This window comes from Orcinus orca, chromosome 20 (genome assembly GCF_937001465.1).
Source record: "Orcinus orca chromosome 20, mOrcOrc1.1, whole genome shotgun sequence".
Taxonomy (NCBI): Eukaryota; Metazoa; Chordata; class Mammalia; order Artiodactyla; family Delphinidae; genus Orcinus; species Orcinus orca.
The window spans coordinates 21,142,058-21,161,521 of NC_064578.1; the positions used below are offsets into that span (position 1 = coordinate 21,142,058).

Sequence of the window (19,464 nt, forward strand, 5' to 3'; positions counted from 1 at the left end):
GTGACCTTAACTGCGAGGAGATAGGTGTTCACACACATAAGAACATAAAGCCTGCTATGGGAAGGTACAGAGTGAGGCAAATGGTAAACTAGGGTACAATAGTCCTTGGTCTCAAAGAGTTCAGGGACTAGTGGAAAAGAGACACTTACCTAAGCAGTTAAAAAACTAAAACAAGGAGTAGAATAATGAAGAAATTCACTAGCAATTCAGTCTACATGGTAAAGTTTGGGAGGGATGAAGGGAAGTTTCATGGAGACAGTGGTAATAACTTGTGACCTGAAGGATGAGTAAAAGTTATCCTGTGAAGGGGGAAAGGGACAAGAGCAGATTTGTGGGGTGCTCATTTCTGAGCCTCATAGATTTCAGTGAAGTTATCTTAGTTGCTGCTTAACTTGAGAATAGCATTCCATATTTATGGAATTGACATCTTTGGAGGAGGTTCATATTAGCATCTCAATAATATTGTTAAGGGTTGGAAAAGTGCCTTTTTGAAGAGATGTACTAGAGCAATTTCATCATTTATATCCAAAATGGAAAGATTACACCCAAAGTAGAAGTATCCTTGAGAAATGGAGCACAGGGAAATAACTGGCACATAGAATTCCTTCCATCAAGGAGATGGGCTGTATGCCCAGAGAGGAAGAAGAGACTTGAGCCACAGCAGGAACAGTGTGGCTTGAACAATGTGGAGAGCTGTGCACGAACTGTTCTGAGAAAATAGAACATCTGCCACGGGGACTTTCTCAGTGAGAAGCAGGGTGTGTATTAGGGTGGGGAGTGCAGAAGAGACAGGACCTAGAGGGCCATTTCAGCCTCTCTGTGGAGCAAGCAGGTGTCATGCCTCCTAAAAGTCAGCAGATGGAAGAGGATGGAAAATCTAGACACACGAAAATGAGCCTGATGTTGGATTGCATGGGGGTAAAAAGAAATAAAGTGGTTGGATCCTATGGAACTTCCTTTTGCGACAATGCTGATCTGTAGTTCCCCATGAATAGGAGGACTAGACTAGATGACTTGTTCCCTAAAAACCTTTGATTTGATGACATTCAAGGCTGAGTGATACAAGATGCTCTCAGTGGAATTTGGGGGGCTTCCCTGGTGGTGCAGTAGTTGAGAGTCCGCCTGCCGATGCAGGGGACACGGGTTCACGCCCCGGTCTGGGAAGATCCCACATGCCGTGGAGTGGCTGGGCCCGTGAGCCATGGCCGCTGAGCCTGCGCGTCCAGAGCCTGTGCTCCGCAACTGGAGAGGCCACAACAGTGAGAGGCCCGCGTACCGCAAAAAAAAAAAAAAAAAAAAGTGGAATTTGGCAAACCATGGACTCTTAGATTTCCTGCAGGAAGCACAGTCTGCATCACGCTGTGCTCTGCAGAGGGGATGCCATCAGTCTTGGGAGTTAGGAACTGGCTGTGTCCACCTCAGCAACTGATACCTTGATAGCACTGAATGGTTTGCCAAACTGCTTTTTGTGTTGAAACTAATAAATATCATTGCTGGTTGTATGGCTCATGCTCATCTTTGTTGGAGAGGGAAAAAAAGGAATTTATATCCAACTTTGAACTCTGAAAACAAGATAAAAATAATGAGCAGTATATTTGAATGTTTTTCAGTTATTTGGTTGATCATGAAATTCGTTTAATTCCCAAGAGTCTTGCCGAATTCATATGTAATATACGAAGGTCCCTAGAAACATTCCTTGTCTAAACACTCCCATTAAAGTAAGTGTTGCATTGATTTCCTTGTTGCATATTCACATGGCTGAGCCCCTGACTTTTGCCAGGTCTGAGGCAGGGAAAACAAATGAATGTAAACAATTATTGGGGGTTAGGTGGGGAGCCAGAGGAATGGGGGCAGGGATCCTGCCCTCACTGTGGAAACTTGTATGAAGACTGGGGCAATTTGGGTCATCATTTGTAGCTTCATGTATTCCAATAGCTTTGTATATTACTCGCAAACTGCCTTATTCATAAGAAATGTGTAGTCATAATTTCATGACAGCACATAGCTTGTTATGAATAACAAGTTCTGAAGGAAAGTATGCTTTTTTTCTTTTCCTGAGAAGCACTATAGACTAAAATCAACATGTAATTTGTACCTACAGGTATCCCCCTGAGCTGAAATATTTGGTGTTTCACTGAGGCACTGTAAATCAGTTAGATATTTTGGGGGAAACTGAAACAATACAAAAAGTTTTTTAAAGCAATGTGTTCAATCCTGCTTTGTGATTCTGGACAAGCTTTCTAAGCCTTGGTTTCATAATAATTAAAATCACATTAATAATATTAAAATGGAATTATAATAATAAGATAATAATTATAAGTAGTAAGCATTACTATATTTCAATGTCATTTGAATAAAGCTTTTTAGTTTATACTAGGTTTTCTTACGTAGTAGGTAGAACCAAGGGCTTTTTATCCACTTGGTTACTCTTGAAGCCTATGAGAATGGTGAAAGTAATGCTTATCTGTTCCCACAAAGGGTAAAATAAGGGCAGAGGAACTCATCAAGATGATAGCTGCAGAAATTGAGGTTGGGTACAATAAAGAGTTTATTGCTACAGGAAAATTGGATGTGGTCTTTGGAGGGAGTTCCATGTTACAACACACAGAGCAGAGTCAAGGCAGAAGGCACAGGTGGGTAGTTAGGAGACCTGGATGACTTCCTGGCCCTGCCAACTGTGGATTTAGGCAAGTTCCATCATTTCTCTGGGCTTTGTCAACAGGGGGGGAAATCCCAAGGATATATAGTCTTTCTATAGTCTAAGAGCTGCATATATATCAACCCACCCCACTCACCCCATGCTTACGATGGGAATGGGGGCTTGTTCAGGCAGGTTCCATCCTCAGCTCCTCATACGTCCTGCGCCACACAGCAGGTCTTTCAGAAAGTCTGACCAATGGATTGTTTGAGGTAACAAAAGCCTGGTGTCCTTTGGAATCTTAGTGTCCTTTGGAAGAGGACTGAAATTATAATAACATCCATACAGTTGATGAGGTCGATTTATATGTACCAGTGTGGAAGGGTCCTCTGAATTTATTGTGGTAGGAAAGCAGAAGTGAAGGGTGGTTTGTGCACTATGCACTTTATTGTGTAAAAATAAACCAAATACGTGTATCTGTATAGATATTCTTGCGTATGCATAGACTGTGTCTTAGAGGATTCACAAGAAACTGGTCATAAGAGCTGTCTCTGAGCGGGGAAGAAGAAGGGTGGGGATCAGAACGTCTAAGATTTACCTACTGCACAGATGTGTGCTTTTTATTTTCTATAGTATGTGCATATTTCTTTCAAAGTAACTGAGCTAATGTATATTATATATATTTTGTATGTGTGCATATGTAATGGGAGAGTGGGAGGGACAACATGAATCTTAAAATTTTAAAATGTTTGGACCCTGGCTTCACTGCTCCCCAGCTGTGTGACCTTGGCCAAGACAATTATCTTCTCTAAGATTGCATTTCTTCATTTGTGAAATGGGGTGAGAACATCTCCCTCTCAGTGTGTGTGTGTATGTAAACAGTGTATTGTCTCAACAGCATGTAAGTGTGTCTCTACCTCCCCAGTGCGTCTGTCAAGGAATTACAAATCTCGATTTCTCTTTTCCTAGCTTCATTCCGATATTGACTCTGGTGATGGGAACATTAAATACATTCTCTCAGGTGAAGGAGCCGGAACCATTTTTGTGATTGATGACAAATCAGGGAACATTCATGCTACCAAGACATTGGACCGAGAGGAGAGAGCCCAGTACACGCTGATGGCTCAGGCGGTGGACAGGGACACCAACCGGCCCCTGGAGCCGCCGTCAGAATTCATCGTCAAGGTCCAGGACATTAACGACAACCCTCCCGAGTTCTTACACGAGACCTATCATGCCAACGTGCCTGAGAGGTCCAACGTGGGTACGTAAGGGCCGGGCAGGGCGGGCCCACTCCACCTGCAGGCCTGGTGTCTCTGTGGGTGGGCAGGCTGGTGCCTATTCTCCCAAATCAGGAAGTAGAATTTATGCTGTATCTTCTATGGCAGAATAACAAACAAAAAAATTTCATATATGTAGCTGACGTTTCAAATATTTTAAATTGCCCTGAGGTTTTAAACTCTAAGCTTACAAAATATGAGGAGGTGTGGAAGAGTAGGAAAGACATAATCAAATCCATGTCATCCTGGCCCTGGTGCTTATTAACCTTGTGACTGGGAATCAGTTGCATCTGTTCTCTTAGCCTGAGTTTCTCCTCTGTAAAATGGGGATAAAAGTTTCTAGTCATGCAGGATTAGAAATAACATACATCTGGTCACTAGTGCATGTTGGTGTTCAATAAGTAATAGCAGTATTTGTGCCATGTAGGCACCATGCTAATTAATGATTTACATGCAGTATTGCATTTAATCTTGGCAGTGACTCATCTTTGCAATGAGGTAGGTCCTATTGAAAATATTTTGCAGATGGGAAACCCAAGCTAGAAACAGATTAATGAATTTATTCAAGGTCATCTGAGCTATTAAGTCAATCCAGAATATGTATCTAACCATGACACTATGTCATCATCTGTTAGAATAATTCAGAAGCAGCTATGTCTTTTATCATGCATAAAGACACATCACATTGTTAGAGGACAATTCTGTGAAAGATTTATTCAACTAGCTACCTTCTCCTGGCAGTAACCTTTGTTTGGCTTTATAGAATGCATGTAGTTGTGGTCTTTTGAGAAGCATGCCTCATATTAAGGAGGATTTGTTTTTCAGACAATGATCAGAGCTGTACTAATCAGGGAGTGAGTATGCTTACGCGAATCAGAGATTTAAAGTTCCCATGAGGACTTCCCTGGTGGCGCAGTGGTTGAGAATCCGCCTGCCAATGCAGGGGACACGGGTTCGAGCCCTGGTCAGGGAAGATCCCACATGCCACGGAGCAGCTAAGCCCGTGCGCCACAACTACTGAGCCTGTGCTCCAGAGCCCGCGAGCCACAACTACTGAGCCCGCATGCCACAGCTACTGAAGCCCGTGCGCCTAGAGCCCGTGCTCCAGAACAACAGAAGCCACCGCAATGAGAAGCCTGCACACCACAATGAAGAGTAGCCCCCGCTCGCCGCAACTAGAGAAAGCCTGTGCACAGCAACGAAGACCCAATGCAACCAAAAATAAATAAATAAATTTAAAAAAAAATAATAAAGTTCCCATGAACGTAAGGATCATCAGGGCCATTTTACAGATGAGGAAACTAAGCATCAAGATTGGGAATCAGTTTGCTCAAGAGTGTTAGATACAGAAATGACTCTACAACTCTAAGCTCCTTCCATTCTGCATATAGAACTTTTGATGCTAAAAAAATTGTCCCCTTCTTCTCCTCCAGCTAAAGTCAAACCCTTCTCATATACTTTATGAAAACCCAGCTGAGCCTTTTCTGCCTTCTTCTCTTCCCTTTGCCCTGCCCAATTCTTTAGTTTCTCAGTATTCACCTGGGGACTTTAATGAGAAATAGCAGACATCAAATAAATCAGTAAGTAGGGGACAGCAGTGTCAGGAGCTATGCCAGGGCACAAAGGCCAGCCATCATACATAATGCTCTAGGGGAACTTTCATTGATCCCACCTCTTGGGGCAGCTTGGTGCTTAAGGAGTAACATCAGACTTCGCATCATGGCCTATGAGAGTAGAGTCTGCTGCCAGACAGTACTGGGTTGGAATCATGGCTGTGCCTCTGACCAGCCAGGTCAACCCAGACAACATCTTACATCTTTCTCAGTTTTTGTTTTGTCATCGATACAATGAGGATAATGTAAACTCTAATGCAAGTTAAACAACATAGATGTAAAATACAACGAGTTGTAATGAACTTAGTGGATTCCTCGAAGCAAATTAAGCATAAAAAATAATACTTTCCCTAGCTCTACCATGAAGGTAGAGAATAGAGCTTATTAACTCCCTTATAAATCTCCACTACTTAGAACAGTGCCTAGTTATGTGGGAAATGCTCAGAAAAAAGTTATTTGTACGAAAAAATGAATTACAGAAAAAAAAGTGAGATTTATTCTTATGCCATGTGAAAATCACTGACAGCCTTGTAAATTAAAGGGTTGTCAGAGGCTGTGTAAATGGACTCCCTTGCCTTTCACATAGAACCTGGCCCCTCTGCTGAAACTGTCTCGGAAAGCACTTGGGTTTGGTTGTTTGCTGGGTAGAGGTTAGACTCCTGACTCTGGCAATAACCCACTCTGAAAAATAGGTTGCAAAACTTCCTACCTGTCATACTAAGTACCTCACAAGCACAGTGAATGTAAAAACACCCAGCAGAGGGGCAGAATACATGGAACATGCCCCAAACAATGCCTGGCACAGAGGAATTCTATAATAACCAGCTCTCTCCCTTGAGCATCTCCCCTGCCCCATTCTGAAGCCCAGCATTTCATGCCCTCAGATACTTGTGACCATCAGGGAACAGAGGTTTTTTCTAGGAAAAACTAAATCCCATCTTCCTTCAATTCCCTGGTTTCCTTCCATTGTGACCCAAAAATGCTTGCCTTAGATCTCACCAGATGTCTACTGGTGGTTTCTGTTATATGACTACCAGACCTGTTAGAGATGGGAAGATGCAATTTTCATGCCAGTAGGGAACAACATTCTGTACAATATTTATAGCCATCAATTAATTAAAATGTAGTATTAGCAGCCATTTTATTACACGCAAAGCAACAATAAAATGATGTATTTATTCCTCTGCTACAGATGGAGGACTGCACTCTGTCCTTTCATGAAAAGCAATTCATCATTAATTATCCTTTATTATACTATTTGGGAAGATTTTTATTTAATTATTTGATATACTGAACATTCCAGTTGCATGGGTCTTAGAATGTTTTTGCAATAATGTTCATATTATTATTTTAACTACTAAGTATAGCAGGATGTACTATGAATATAGAAAGTTCATTTTTAAGCTATGGGAATTAAACAAAAAGGAAGGGAGAGAGGGAGGGAAGGAGGTTATTTTTGCATCTCAACCCCGGAAAATGAAAGCATGTTGAATAATTTTGTGGCTCTCCTCAGTTTTTAATCTTAAGATAAAACTTTGCAAACTAGAATACAATTTGAAAAGCTGAGGGACTGTTGCTAATGACTGTATTTCACTTTTAAGGAACATCAGTAATTCAGGTGACAGCTTCAGACGCAGACGACCCCACCTATGGAAACAGTGCCAAGTTAGTGTACAGTATCCTGGAAGGACAACCCTACTTTTCAGTCGAAGCACAGACAGGTACCGTGGAATGGCATTGCGATTTGCGACACATTGTGAATAAGGAGTCCAGGCCTGCTCACTAAAACTTATTTGAGTCCTAGTTTTCTAAAATATAAAAAGGGCCACCTAACAAGACTATTGTGAGGATTAGATACTGTCTGTATTGCACCATGTCACAGTAATAAATATAATCTTAGATGCAACTTTTCTCTTAAAATCATATCTTAAAATTCAACTTAAGAATTTATCTTAAAGTATGTTTTATCATAAAATTCAACGGTGGATCCAAATTAAGAGACCACAGGACTTGAAGACTGGTATGAAAACTGGCAGCTCTCAAAGCCAGGGCTGGGGATGGTGGGGGTGGGAACTGATGCTAACGTGTGTCTGGGAGGAGGCATATCCCCAACCTCCTCCACTGTGCTTAGATTCCCAGCGGCGTTAGCATCCAAGAAGGAGGCTCTGCAAATTCCATACAGAAAACAAACAGCAAACCGAAAGAGTGAACAAATACAAACAACCAAAACCCACGCCAAAATGTTTCACTCCATTTGTACCAAATTTGATTCTAGGATCCTTTTATTAGAATAAACACTAAAGTCCTGTGAACCTGCTAGTCCACGATATTATACCCCAATGTCATTTCTTTTTTTCCACAATATACCCCCATGTGTTTGAAAGATGTTTACAAACAATCCGCTTTTATTATTATAGTTAAAATTTATCAAATATATATGTTTATATGTATATATATATGTATATATGTATATATATAGCCTTCCAATCAGATACTTTGCCCACTTATTGAATATAACTTCCACTTACCTATGTAATCATTTATTTGTAGCCTCTTTGCTTCAGATCACAATTTATGGGGCTACTTGCTATGATTTCATCAAAGGCATTTACCAATTAATTTTGCCAATTAATTTTCAGATTAACCAAGGATAAATGTGGGATTTCATATGGATTTTTGAGATGTTAAAATCGCTGGAAGGACTCCAGTTGCAACTTTCGTGTCTCAGGGACTCATAGTTAAGAACCACCAATTTGAACCTACCAAATTATTTAACAGACAAGAAAAATGAGGCTCAGTGAGTTCAAGGATGTTGCTGAGAAACATACAAACGTCAGGGTCAGAAAAGGATAAGGGCTTAAAGCTTCCACAGCACTCTCTTATATTTCCAGTATAAATGTTACCGTTATCTACAGACAGAAAAAGCTTGAATATGTTCCCAAAAGATTTAAGTGAGCATGGTTTCCACACCAATAATGTGCTAATATCCAGAGATGATGTAGAATTCAATTATTAACGTATCATTGTTTCCAGTGATAGCGGATAGTAGACAGTAAGTGTTTGTATAAGCATTGTATATATTTTTAACCCATTTGGTATACACTTAAAAAAAATTAATATTAACATTTTAATATATCGCCTTCTACTTTTAACTTAATATGGACCATAGAAATGTTTCTAAGAATTGCATGCAGGCATAGATAGTCAAAAGATTCTGCTGGCAGTCCAAAAGCATGGGTTTGTTACTGATGTTCATGCAGTGCGTCCTCAAATATATCAGTCTTTAGGATCTTTAAGTGTCACACCTGGGAAGGGTGAGGTTATTACTTGAATTTACAGTACAACATATGAAACATTAAATTTTAATGCTGTATTAATAATTAGGACAATTTGCTAGAAAGTATATCTATATGATGCTCCAGGTATGGCTACTTTTGATGATAATTGCCATGTTTGAGTGACTCTTCTGTGAGGGCAGGTGCTGTTCTATTCATCTTTGCTTCCCCTGTGCCTAGATCGTTTTTGTTATAATGTTATCAATGAATATCTGTGATGTTCCCTGCTCACCTGTCCAGGTATCATTAGAACAGCCCTTCCCAACATGGACAGGGAAGCTAAGGAGGAGTACCACGTGGTGATCCAGGCCAAGGACATGGGTGGACACATGGGTGGACTCTCAGGGACAACCAAAGTGACGATCACACTGACGGACGTCAATGACAACCCACCAAAGTTTCCACAGAGTAAGTAGGTGGGCTTGGCTTTCACTTTCCAATGGTGCCACAGCCAACTCTTCTCTGACCCATTCCTGCTGTACTCAACTTTCCAGAAGAAATCTAGAAAAATGGAGGCTCTTTATATCATTCTTGCAAAAAACAAGACAACAAAAAACTTAAGTGGAGGACAACAAAGAACTTAAGTGGAGTAACGACAACAAAAAACTTAAGTGGAGGAGAGGTAGTGGGAGAAAGTGGAGACGTAAAATGTTCTACAACCCTGGGAACAGAAAATCCATTTTGCTAAGTGCTCATGATGTGATGTAGTAATTAATTAACCTTTCTCTGTCTCAGTGTTCTCATTTCTAACCTGGGTATGTAATAGTACCTGAATCAGTTATCTATTGCTACCTAACAAACTGCCCCAAATCTTGTGGTTTAAAACAATTATAATCGTTTATTTTTGTCATGAGTTTGCAATTTGGGCAAAACCTGAAGGAGGCAGCTTGTTTCTGTTTCCATAGCATCAACTGGCACAGTTTGGGGCTGGAAGATCTACTTCCAAGATGGCTCAGTCACATGGCTGGCAAGTTAATGTTGGCTGTTGGTTCCCCTTCATATCAGCCTCAAAGGAGTGGCTTGGATAGGTTCTAAAAGTGAAGAGAGCCCCAAGGACACCAAGCAGAAACTGTATTGCGTATTGTGACCTAGCTTCAGAAATCACATACCATCATTTCTCCTGTAGTCATAAGACTGCCCAAATGTAAGTGGAGTTCTTGTAGACCCCACCTTTCAAGGGAAGGACTGTTAAAGTCATGTTGAAAGAAAAGCATGTGGGCTTGGAGATACTGTTTGGACTATTTTTGCAAGATACAATCTTCCACAGGGCTCAATTAATAGGATGTTGTTAGAACTAAATGAGCTAGTGTAAAATCTTACAATGTTATCTGGCATAAGTTGTCAACAAATGTTAGCCATTATTATCAGTATTATCTAGGGGATTATGGTCCTTCTACAAAACTGATAGGCTTGCAACAGGAAATAAAAGAAAAAATGATTTGAAAGGTCATTATTAATCATTATAATTACAACAACTACCATCCTTTAATGAATAGTTACTACTATTACAGATCTCTACAAGAGCCTCCATTTTACAGATAAAACTGAGTCCCATGAAGGGTGCAGTAACTTGCCCGAAGGATATGGCAAAGCCAGATTTTGTACACAAATCTGGTTATGTGTACATTATAAGTAGAGGCAGAGGTACAGTGTGATCGTAATGATGCTGCCGCTGCTAGGTCACGGGGGGTTCACCATGAAAGTGTCTTCTTCATTAATGAGGAGAGTAGCTGGTAGAGACTGTGAGTTTATTGCCAGAGAGATGGCACTTTTTATAAATGAGAGAACAGGGAGGGCCACCAAGTATGGCCCCAGGAAGGCACCATGCATGGTCACTCAAAGGAATCCAAAGACAACAATCTATGCAAGGGAGACATTGAGATAGAGGATTACAAGGCAACAGCCAGTTCTCATAAAGTCACCAAAGAGTTGAAGACTGCCTTGCCTGGTCAGCCACCAGGTTCAGCATCTCCAATAAGCGTAAAGCCTTAAGAAACTGCATGCTCCGTTATCCACTCTAAAGCTGGCTGGTATGCTGGATGCAAAAGGCCATGCAGGACTATTGGCAGATAGTGATTAATGCCCTTGCTCACATACAATCATAGAGTAAAGTTGCATCACTACTGTGAAGATACCAGGTTTACAGCTATGAACTTGACGAAGACTGGGAGTAGGTTTTTCTAAACCTTCATGTAAATTGGTAATTATCTGCAGAGACTCCCACCTCCTACTTGTCCTCTATCATGGAGGGCATGGTGTGTTTAAGTTAAATATGGGTCTGAACCGAAAGTATTCACAGCCAAACAATATATTGGGTTGGCCAAAAAGTTCATTCAGATTTTTCTAAAAGATGTTATGGAAAAACCCAAACAAACTTTCTGGCCAACCCAATAGATAAATGCAGACAGAGTATTAGAACTGATAAAATCCACATAAGGGGAAACTAAAGCTTAAAGAGCTTAAGTAACTTGCCCAAGACCACTTGGCTTAAAAGTGGTAGAGGCCAGGTTTCCAACCCTTGCTTCTCTACGTTGTTTCGCAGAGAGTATTTCTGAATTGTGATAATGCAAATAAGATTATCTCCAATCTCACTTCTCTACTGAAAACCTTTCAGTGGCTTCCCACCAAGTTTAAGGAAAACCTGAAGTCTTTTCCATCTCCTGCAATGCCCTTTGTGCACAGTTGGGCCCCAGCCTCCCTATATACCCTTACCTCCTACCAGAAGGCTGCAGTCACACTTGTGGTCTTGCTGTTCTGTATGTATTCACTGTGTTCCCACTTCAGGGGTTTCTGCAATTTGCTGTTTGCTTTGTTTATAATTTTTATCCCCAGGTATTCACATGATTTGTCTGGCCCAGTGAGAAGCTTTTCCATATAAGGTATCAGTTAATCAAATGGTGAAGGAGGTAAAGTAAGAAGAGTCAGATATACAGCTGGAAGGATCATGACCATGAAGGATACAACTTGCATTTGATTTTAAAATAAATATGGAGCTACGGAAGGCTTTTAAACAGGGAAGGGTGTTCTTTTTCTGGGCACCTGGCAGTGCCACATGTGAGCCTTAGAATTAACTTACAGACCATTCCAAAGACGTAAAAAGAAGTTTTGATTTTTTTGAATGTGTGAAGATATACATGGCTCTCCATCAGTTCCTGATGGGAAATGTAACTGGGCATTGTTTTCCTCTCTCACATGTGACGGGTGACCCCACCCTGCCACCCTGGACCCTGATATTGTTTCATCATCCTTTGCAGAAAACATTTCTTTGACAAGCAAGCCATGTGGGATCTTTCTCCCATCCATTCACTTCTTTCATGTTTTCAATCAATAGAAAGTTCAATGTCAAACCCTTTGAGAAATTTATTGAGATTCAATGAAATCTAAAGTCTTACAGCTGCCAAATAAAAGGGAAAATAAAAATAGATGTCTTCTTCTTCTAGGCGTATACCAGATGTCTGTGTCAGAAGCAGCTGTACCCGGGGAGGAAGTGGGAAGAGTGAAGGCTAAAGACCCAGACATTGGAGAAAATGGCTTAGTCACATACAATATTGTTGATGGAGATGGGATGGAATTGTTTGAAATCACAACGGACTATGAAACACAGGAGGGTGTGGTGAAACTGAAAAAGGTGAGTTAGGGTGAGGAATCAGATGTGGCAGTGCTGTGGCCTGCCTTGCCAAGGCACCGCTGCTGGAAACAGGGAGTTGAAGGCTAAAGAAAGGAGAATATGGACAACTGAGGGCTGGACCTGACTCTGCAGTTAAACTCTGAGCTTTGGGGAGATAACAGAACTGTATTCCAGAGGAAGCTGGCAGAAGGGGCCAATGATGCCTGCCTGAGTTTGATGGTTAGTTTTTGTATGATTTGGGGAGTATAGTCAATAATAATGTAATATCTTGGTATGGTGACAGATGACAACTAGACTTACCATTTTGAAATATATAGAAATATCAAATCACTATGTTGTGCACCAGGAACTAAGATGGTATTGTAGGTCAATTATACTTCAAAAACAAGCAAACAAATAGACTCATGGAAAAAGAGATCAGATATGTGGTTGCCAGAGTGGAGGGTGGGGGGAGGGGAAGTTGGATGAAGGGGGTCAAAAGGCACAGACTTCCAGTTTTAAGATAAATAAGTCTAGGGATCCAATGTACACTGTGATTAATATAATTAACACTGCTGTATGTTATATATGAAAGTTGTTCAGAGAGTGAATCCTTAGAGAGCTCATCAAAAGGAAATTCTTTTTCTTTTGTATCTATATGAGATGATGAATGTTCACTAAACTTATTGTGGTAATAATTTCCTGATGTATGAAAGTCCAATTGTTATGCTATACACCTTAAACTTAGACAGTGCTGTATGTAAATTATATCTCAATAAAACTGGAAAAAAAAAAGGGGGGAGTGATAATACCTGCCCTGAGATTGCTGGTTAGTTCTTAAGTGACTTGGCACAGTTTCCCCATGGAAAGAAAGATAGCTAGATAAATCTAGATTTTGGACAGACAGCCCTGAGCATACATGGAAGTTCCCTCTTTAGCTCTGCCAAGCTGAGTCTGTTAATATAGGCTCTTTGGAACTTTTCTTATCTCAAACATCCAAGGTCCATTACATTGCTGGGCCTTCTATGAAACTTAAACCAAACCTCTGCTTGATTTTCCCTCAAAATTGAACCTGAGAAGCAATAATAATGGGCCTTCCCTCATAGTCAGCTAAATTGTTGCTAAAAATGTGTCCCTGAGATTAATTCACTACAAAAATGAGATTATTGCTTGTTCTTGTTTGGTTTAAAAAAAAATCTAACATTTACTCAGTTCTAAATATTGGCCAAAGCCTGAGCCTCTTATAAGCATTCATTTATTTTACATGATAAAAATCATATAAAGTAGATGTTATTATCCCAGTCAGCAATGATACCTCAGTTTAATTGTGAGGAGACTGGGGCTCAGACAGATTAAATAATTTGACCCGGTTGTAATCACACAGCTAGTAATTTAAAGACATGGAATTCAAACTTGGTGTATTCTAGAACATCTTCCCACTCAAGACATTTTGCAAATAGACAGACCAGAAAGGGGTTATAGAAGAGAGCCAGATTTGATTCACTTTCAGGTAAAGAAACAGTTACAGTATATTCTAAAACGGTTTTACCCCTGATTTACCACTTGAGAAATCAACACTTCTCCATCATCAAAGTATATGGAGTATTAAATCTGAATTGGATGATGGGATTACCTTGGTTTTAATCAAGTATTCATTTTCAACTTGGTTTTGTAACATGAATATGAAGCTCCTTGGTGTGATGGAAAAGATTGGCCTGGAACACTGATAAAAAAATTAATTTGAAGAATCAATAAAGAGGCCAGTAGCTGGAGAGGAGGCAAGGGTGGGGTAGAGGGAGATGCCTGGGAGGAATCTTTCGGTAAGGAGAGCAGGGAGAGAGGTGTTCTAGGAAGCCGACTTTTCACAACATAAGGAAGCATTTTTAGGTTTGGGGGAAATATGAGGGGACCCAAACAAAGAGAAAGTAGAAGTGACTCTGTCATAGAAGAATATGGAAGTCGGGGTGAACTCTGGATACTTGGAAAAGTCAACATTAGTGATGATGAGTGGTGTAGCCACAGAAGCCTAATCACCAGCCACAAGGGGCTGGGGTAATCACTTCTGGTTTCTCCTTTGGAAAAGTAGCTGTGTGACTATGTGTAGCATAGAGCTGTCAACTGGCTTTGTTAGTTAACATTTCTATCCCTCCTGCTTGCCACTGACATATGAGCAGTGACTTCCCATCCTTTGCTGTTCAAGTAATTGGGTAGTTGGTTATGCTTAGGTTGTCACCTGTTTTCAAGGTATTCAGGGTATAAACACACACTGTGTCTCTAAAATCTGAAACATGTAAATCACCCCATGGAACTAACACATCGCACGTGAGCTCTCTGCATATGATTAATTTGCACATTTTCCCCCAATTCAATGTGTTTCTTCCAGGCAAAGGAATAATCTTCTATAAAGCACTGATGTTTAGGTTTAAAACAGAGTAAGATGTTCTTTAATTTGTAAAAGAACGTTTGCTTAAGCTTATAACACAAAGTTCCAACTGTCCAGCAGGAAAAAATATTGAGAGGTGAATTTAATAGAGTAAAATGATGGATCCTTATAGAAATTATTATATATATGATTTAATAATATAAAAAGATAGAGATCCGTGAAAATATTTTTGTCTTTTAAAAATATTTTTAATATAGTTTTTTCACTTATTCCTTAATTCATTCAACCTTTTTCTACCAAGAGTTATTGAGTTATTATTATTTGTCAGGCACACCCTTTGTGAGAGGCTGGACATCTAAAACTGAAGAAACAAAGTCCTGGTCACAAGAAGATCACAATTTAACAGGACAGTTAAAAGCGAAAAGACAAATAACATAGAGGGGGTTTTCCCAGCCTTGACACTATTAACATTTCAGGACAGAGAATTCTCTGCTGTAGGGGCAGGGCTGTGCATTGTATGGTGATTAGCAACATTCCTGGCCTCTCCTCACTAGATGTCAGTAAGCACACATCCAGCCCCACCAGTTGTGATACTAAAAATAGCTCTAGACATTCCCTAACATACCTGGGGTGAGGTACAGCAAAATCACTCCCCAGCTGAGAAGCAACTGTGATAAAGTATGATAAGATCTGTGACTATGGGTCATGAATGACTGCTTACAGGGGGCAGTTCTAGAGCTGAGCCTTCATAGATGAATAGGAAATTACCAGATAGATAAGGAGAGGAAGGTCAGAGAAAATGAGCTCATGAAGGACCGGTGTTGAGGGAAATAGGACACAGTTAAGAAACTTGAATAAGTTCAGTCTTGAGCGTTTTGAGATGGATAGAGTGGGACCAGTTGAAGAAATCTTGTTGGAATGCAAGGGAGGAATTACAAAGACCTGAAGAAGGCAGAAGAGGTAAAGGTGAAGAATTCAAGAGTTATTTAGGAGCTAGCGTCATTCATTTATTGAATAGCTTAGAAAGCAGTAAATATTTCTTGAGTACTCTGTGTCAGACACAGTAGGTGTCAGGATTATAATGGTGCATGAGAGAGAGAAGCTGCCTTCAGGATACTGAGACAATCTCTGTGTGGTTAGCAAAATAAAGATGAGACTTGTAGGTGGCTTGGTAGACTTGGGGAGGAAAATCCAATCGTGCAGCACCTTTGACCGAGTGGGACTCCAATTATCACTGAGAGATCCTGGCACAGTTTCTGAGGTATTTACTTTCAAACAAATAAACTGACTGTAAAGCAGTGTGAGAACAGCATTAGAAGGCGTTTAAAATATTTTTTAATTAATAATTTTAATAAAGCCAATTTTATGCCTGATTATTTCTTTATATTCTCTGTCCACATGTATATAGATGTGGATATGTAACATTTAAAACAGTTGCAGTCATAGGGTGATCTGATTTGTTAACTTAATGGCACATCATAAACATTTTACATGCTGCTATATAATATACATAATTATTTTTAATGACTACATAACATCCCATCCTATTGATGGACCATTATTTCCTTAATAAAATCTCACAGTTGGATTTGGTGTTTTGTGTGTATGTTTCTCATGATTAAATATAACCCCTCTATGATATCTAAACATCATGCTGTTTTTTTTTTTTTTTTTGCCATACACGGGCCTCTCACTGCTGTGACCTCTCCCATTGCGGAGCAACAGGCTCCGGACGCGCAGGCTCAACAGCCATGGCTCACGGGCCCAGCCGCTCCGCGGTATGTGGGATCTTCCCGGACCGGGGCATGAACCCGTGTCCCCTGCATCAGCAGGCGGACTCTCAACCACTGTGCCACCAGGGAAGCCCACATCATGCATTTTTGAATATTGTTTCTTCGGGTTTTCTGTTGAATTAATCCCCCAGGGAGAATTTTTAGAGGTAGGATTAGTAAACTCAGGGGTATTGAGATTTTTATGGCTTATGTAGTATTTTGCCTCATTTAGCTTTATTTCAACTACTCATAACATGGATATAAAGGTTCACACGGGAAACTACCTTAAATCCCTTTTGGAAGGAGGCAGGGAATAAATTGTAGGCAAATGCTTAAATGTTGTCCATCCATCAACTCTGCTTCCCATTCAGTCGCAATGATTGGTACATGTGATCACTTGGTATGGTCATTACTGGGCATTGGGGAGGCAAAGATCAACAAGACTCAGTAGAGTCCTTTGGGATGCTCCTCACCCAGCTGGGGTGGGGGATGAGGGACTGCAGATGGGCAGCTAAGGGGCCACACAAATCTGTCTGGGGGAGATGGGGAGGACTTCACAAGCCTGGGATGAGCATCAGAAGACAGTAAAATCTCACCAAACTAGGAAACAGACAAACACTTGCAAAGATCTGGGGACCTTCACTTGAGATTCAAAAAGTATCAGTCAAACTGCAGCATGACTATACTGGCTTCAACAACAACAAGGCTTTCCAGTGGAAACAATGCTCTGGGTCCTTAGGTATCTGTCTAAACCAAGTTCAAAACTTTCTGTTCTAGGAGAATCAACAGGCTATCTGAGATCAGAAAATTTCTTCTTACCTGGTCTCAGAATATCATATTCATGTTTTAATTTTGTCTAACAATCGCAGAGATTTTTGAGGAATTGCAGCAGTCTCATACCTTCAGCCTATAAATATCATTTCTTTCTGCTGCTCAGTAACCCAGTGAAGGACAAAGATGCTGCTGAGTTCGGAATGACGGAGCAGCTGGTGACACATTTTGCTTCAGGAAAAGGGAGTGTTCTCTGACTCTGGGGAGATGGGGGTGGAAAAATGATGGAAAAAGTGTCAAGGGTGTTGAATGCGTTTAACCTTCCTGAAACTGGAATAATCCTCAGTTTAGAGTGCTGGAGAATTAGGTTAGGACTAAGCCCTATGATTATATGCCCATTCAAAATAATACCAGGCAGATGATGACAACATGGCAGGCAGATGCTAGCCTTAAAAGACCCAACTCTTTCCAAACATTTGGGAGTTCAGTATCATCCAGAGTGCTAATTAGAAAGTTCTGTTTCCTAGGCAGGAAGGCTTGTTTCTCTTCTATAATTTTACTTTTCACCCTTTACTGATTGATTCACAGAACCTTGTCTCCTTCAGATTTAGGGAGTGCTTACCATCAATTTCTTAATAATGACAGCCATTCAAATGCTGCTTCTTAATATTTTTTCACGTCTGTGTAAAATCTATATTGTTTATAATTGCTTTTCTTTAAATGGACTTTTTTTACATATATGTATTCTTTTAATGGGGAAGTATTCACACTGTACTATATCACTTGCCATAAGTAGGAGGTAACCTAGAAATGAATGCAGTCAAAACAAAACGATGTCATTACATTCTAGCTAGAGAGTTATATCATAGTCTCTTGAAAGGGAGATCAGGAAGCATAACAGGAATGTTAAAAGTTAGCAGTATACTGAGATATCCTTGACGTGTTTGGGAATGGAAGAATTGGAAAAGAAATAATAGGATCAGTAATTAGGATAATGTCATTCAAAAAACCCACCCACGCAAAATTACCCATAAACCACCTTAAGTCAGTGTATGGGTCACTGCTGGTAAGGGTCCCAGACTTTGAGAAATGCTACATGGTCAGAAACTTTAAAAATGAGACTATCAATATGATTAAGCCAGAAGTGTGTATGTGTGGAGGGGAGCAGCCATCTAACAAGACATTGCTTTTTCTTTGCCTGAAATTCATTGACTATTTTTATTACCAAGATTCTTAGTACTTTTCAGAATGGGCTATAACATTTATTTTTGTAATGTCTTAATTCCTTTCCTTAAATGATTTTAGTGACTGAATTGGGCAGCCTTAGTGTGTTCATAGAATGTGGTTCACTTTTGATGATGTGGTCCTTCTGTGTCTGTCATGCTCCTAGAATTACCCATTAAGCACATTCCAAGTTTCAGCAATTGATTTGTCTGATTTTCTAACCAAATGGCTCAGGTAATTGGATATTGAATAAACACTGATTTTCTCTCTTTGAACAACTATTCATGGTGCCCTATAAAACAATCAGGTTTTTCTTTTCCATTATTCTTTCAAGGAATTGGTTGTCAATCTTCTCTTCTTTCTTGCCAGCCTGTAGATTTTGAAACCAAAAGAGCATACAGCTTGAAGGTAGAGGCAGCCAACGTGCACATCGACCCAAAATTCATCAGCAACGGGCCTTTCAAAGACACCGTGACGGTCAAGATTGCAGTGGAAGATGCTGATGAGCCCCCCATGTTCTTGGCCCCGAGTTATATCCATGAAGTCCAAGAAAATGCAGCTGCTGGCACTGTGGTGGGGAGAGTGCATGCCAAAGACCCTGATGCTGCCAATAGCCCGATAAGGTACAGAGAAATTTATTTTTAAAGCCTGGATGGGGAATTCCAGAGGCAAGAGATTTTAGGAAATCCCTATAGGAACCAGGTCCTTCCGTCTCAGAAAAGGTCCAAGATATCATTCAGTGTAAACAAGATGAAGACTTAGAAGACATGAGTTCTACTCCACCTCTGCACCAACTCTTTGGATAGACTTGTTCAAGCTCCAGGATTTCTGGAGCAGATTT

At 40.3% G+C, this 19,464-nt stretch overlaps 1 protein-coding gene across 6 annotated transcripts in view; it reads left to right on the forward strand.

Annotated features, from left to right (window-relative positions):
* The window catches only part of CDH11 (cadherin 11), a 145,068-nt gene that overhangs the window by 99,595 nt on the left and 26,009 nt on the right, over positions 1 to 19,464 (forward strand). For all 6 annotated transcript variants that reach the window (XM_049702886.1, XM_049702887.1, XM_004280900.2 and 3 more), the window contains 5 exons: positions 3,608 to 3,902; positions 7,133 to 7,252; positions 9,107 to 9,274; positions 12,307 to 12,494; positions 18,993 to 19,246. In XM_049702886.1, the coding sequence (XP_049558843.1) occupies positions 3,608 to 3,902; positions 7,133 to 7,252; positions 9,107 to 9,274; positions 12,307 to 12,494; positions 18,993 to 19,246 (1,025 nt within the window). The remainder of the gene's footprint in view (positions 1 to 3,607; positions 3,903 to 7,132; positions 7,253 to 9,106; positions 9,275 to 12,306; positions 12,495 to 18,992; positions 19,247 to 19,464) is intronic.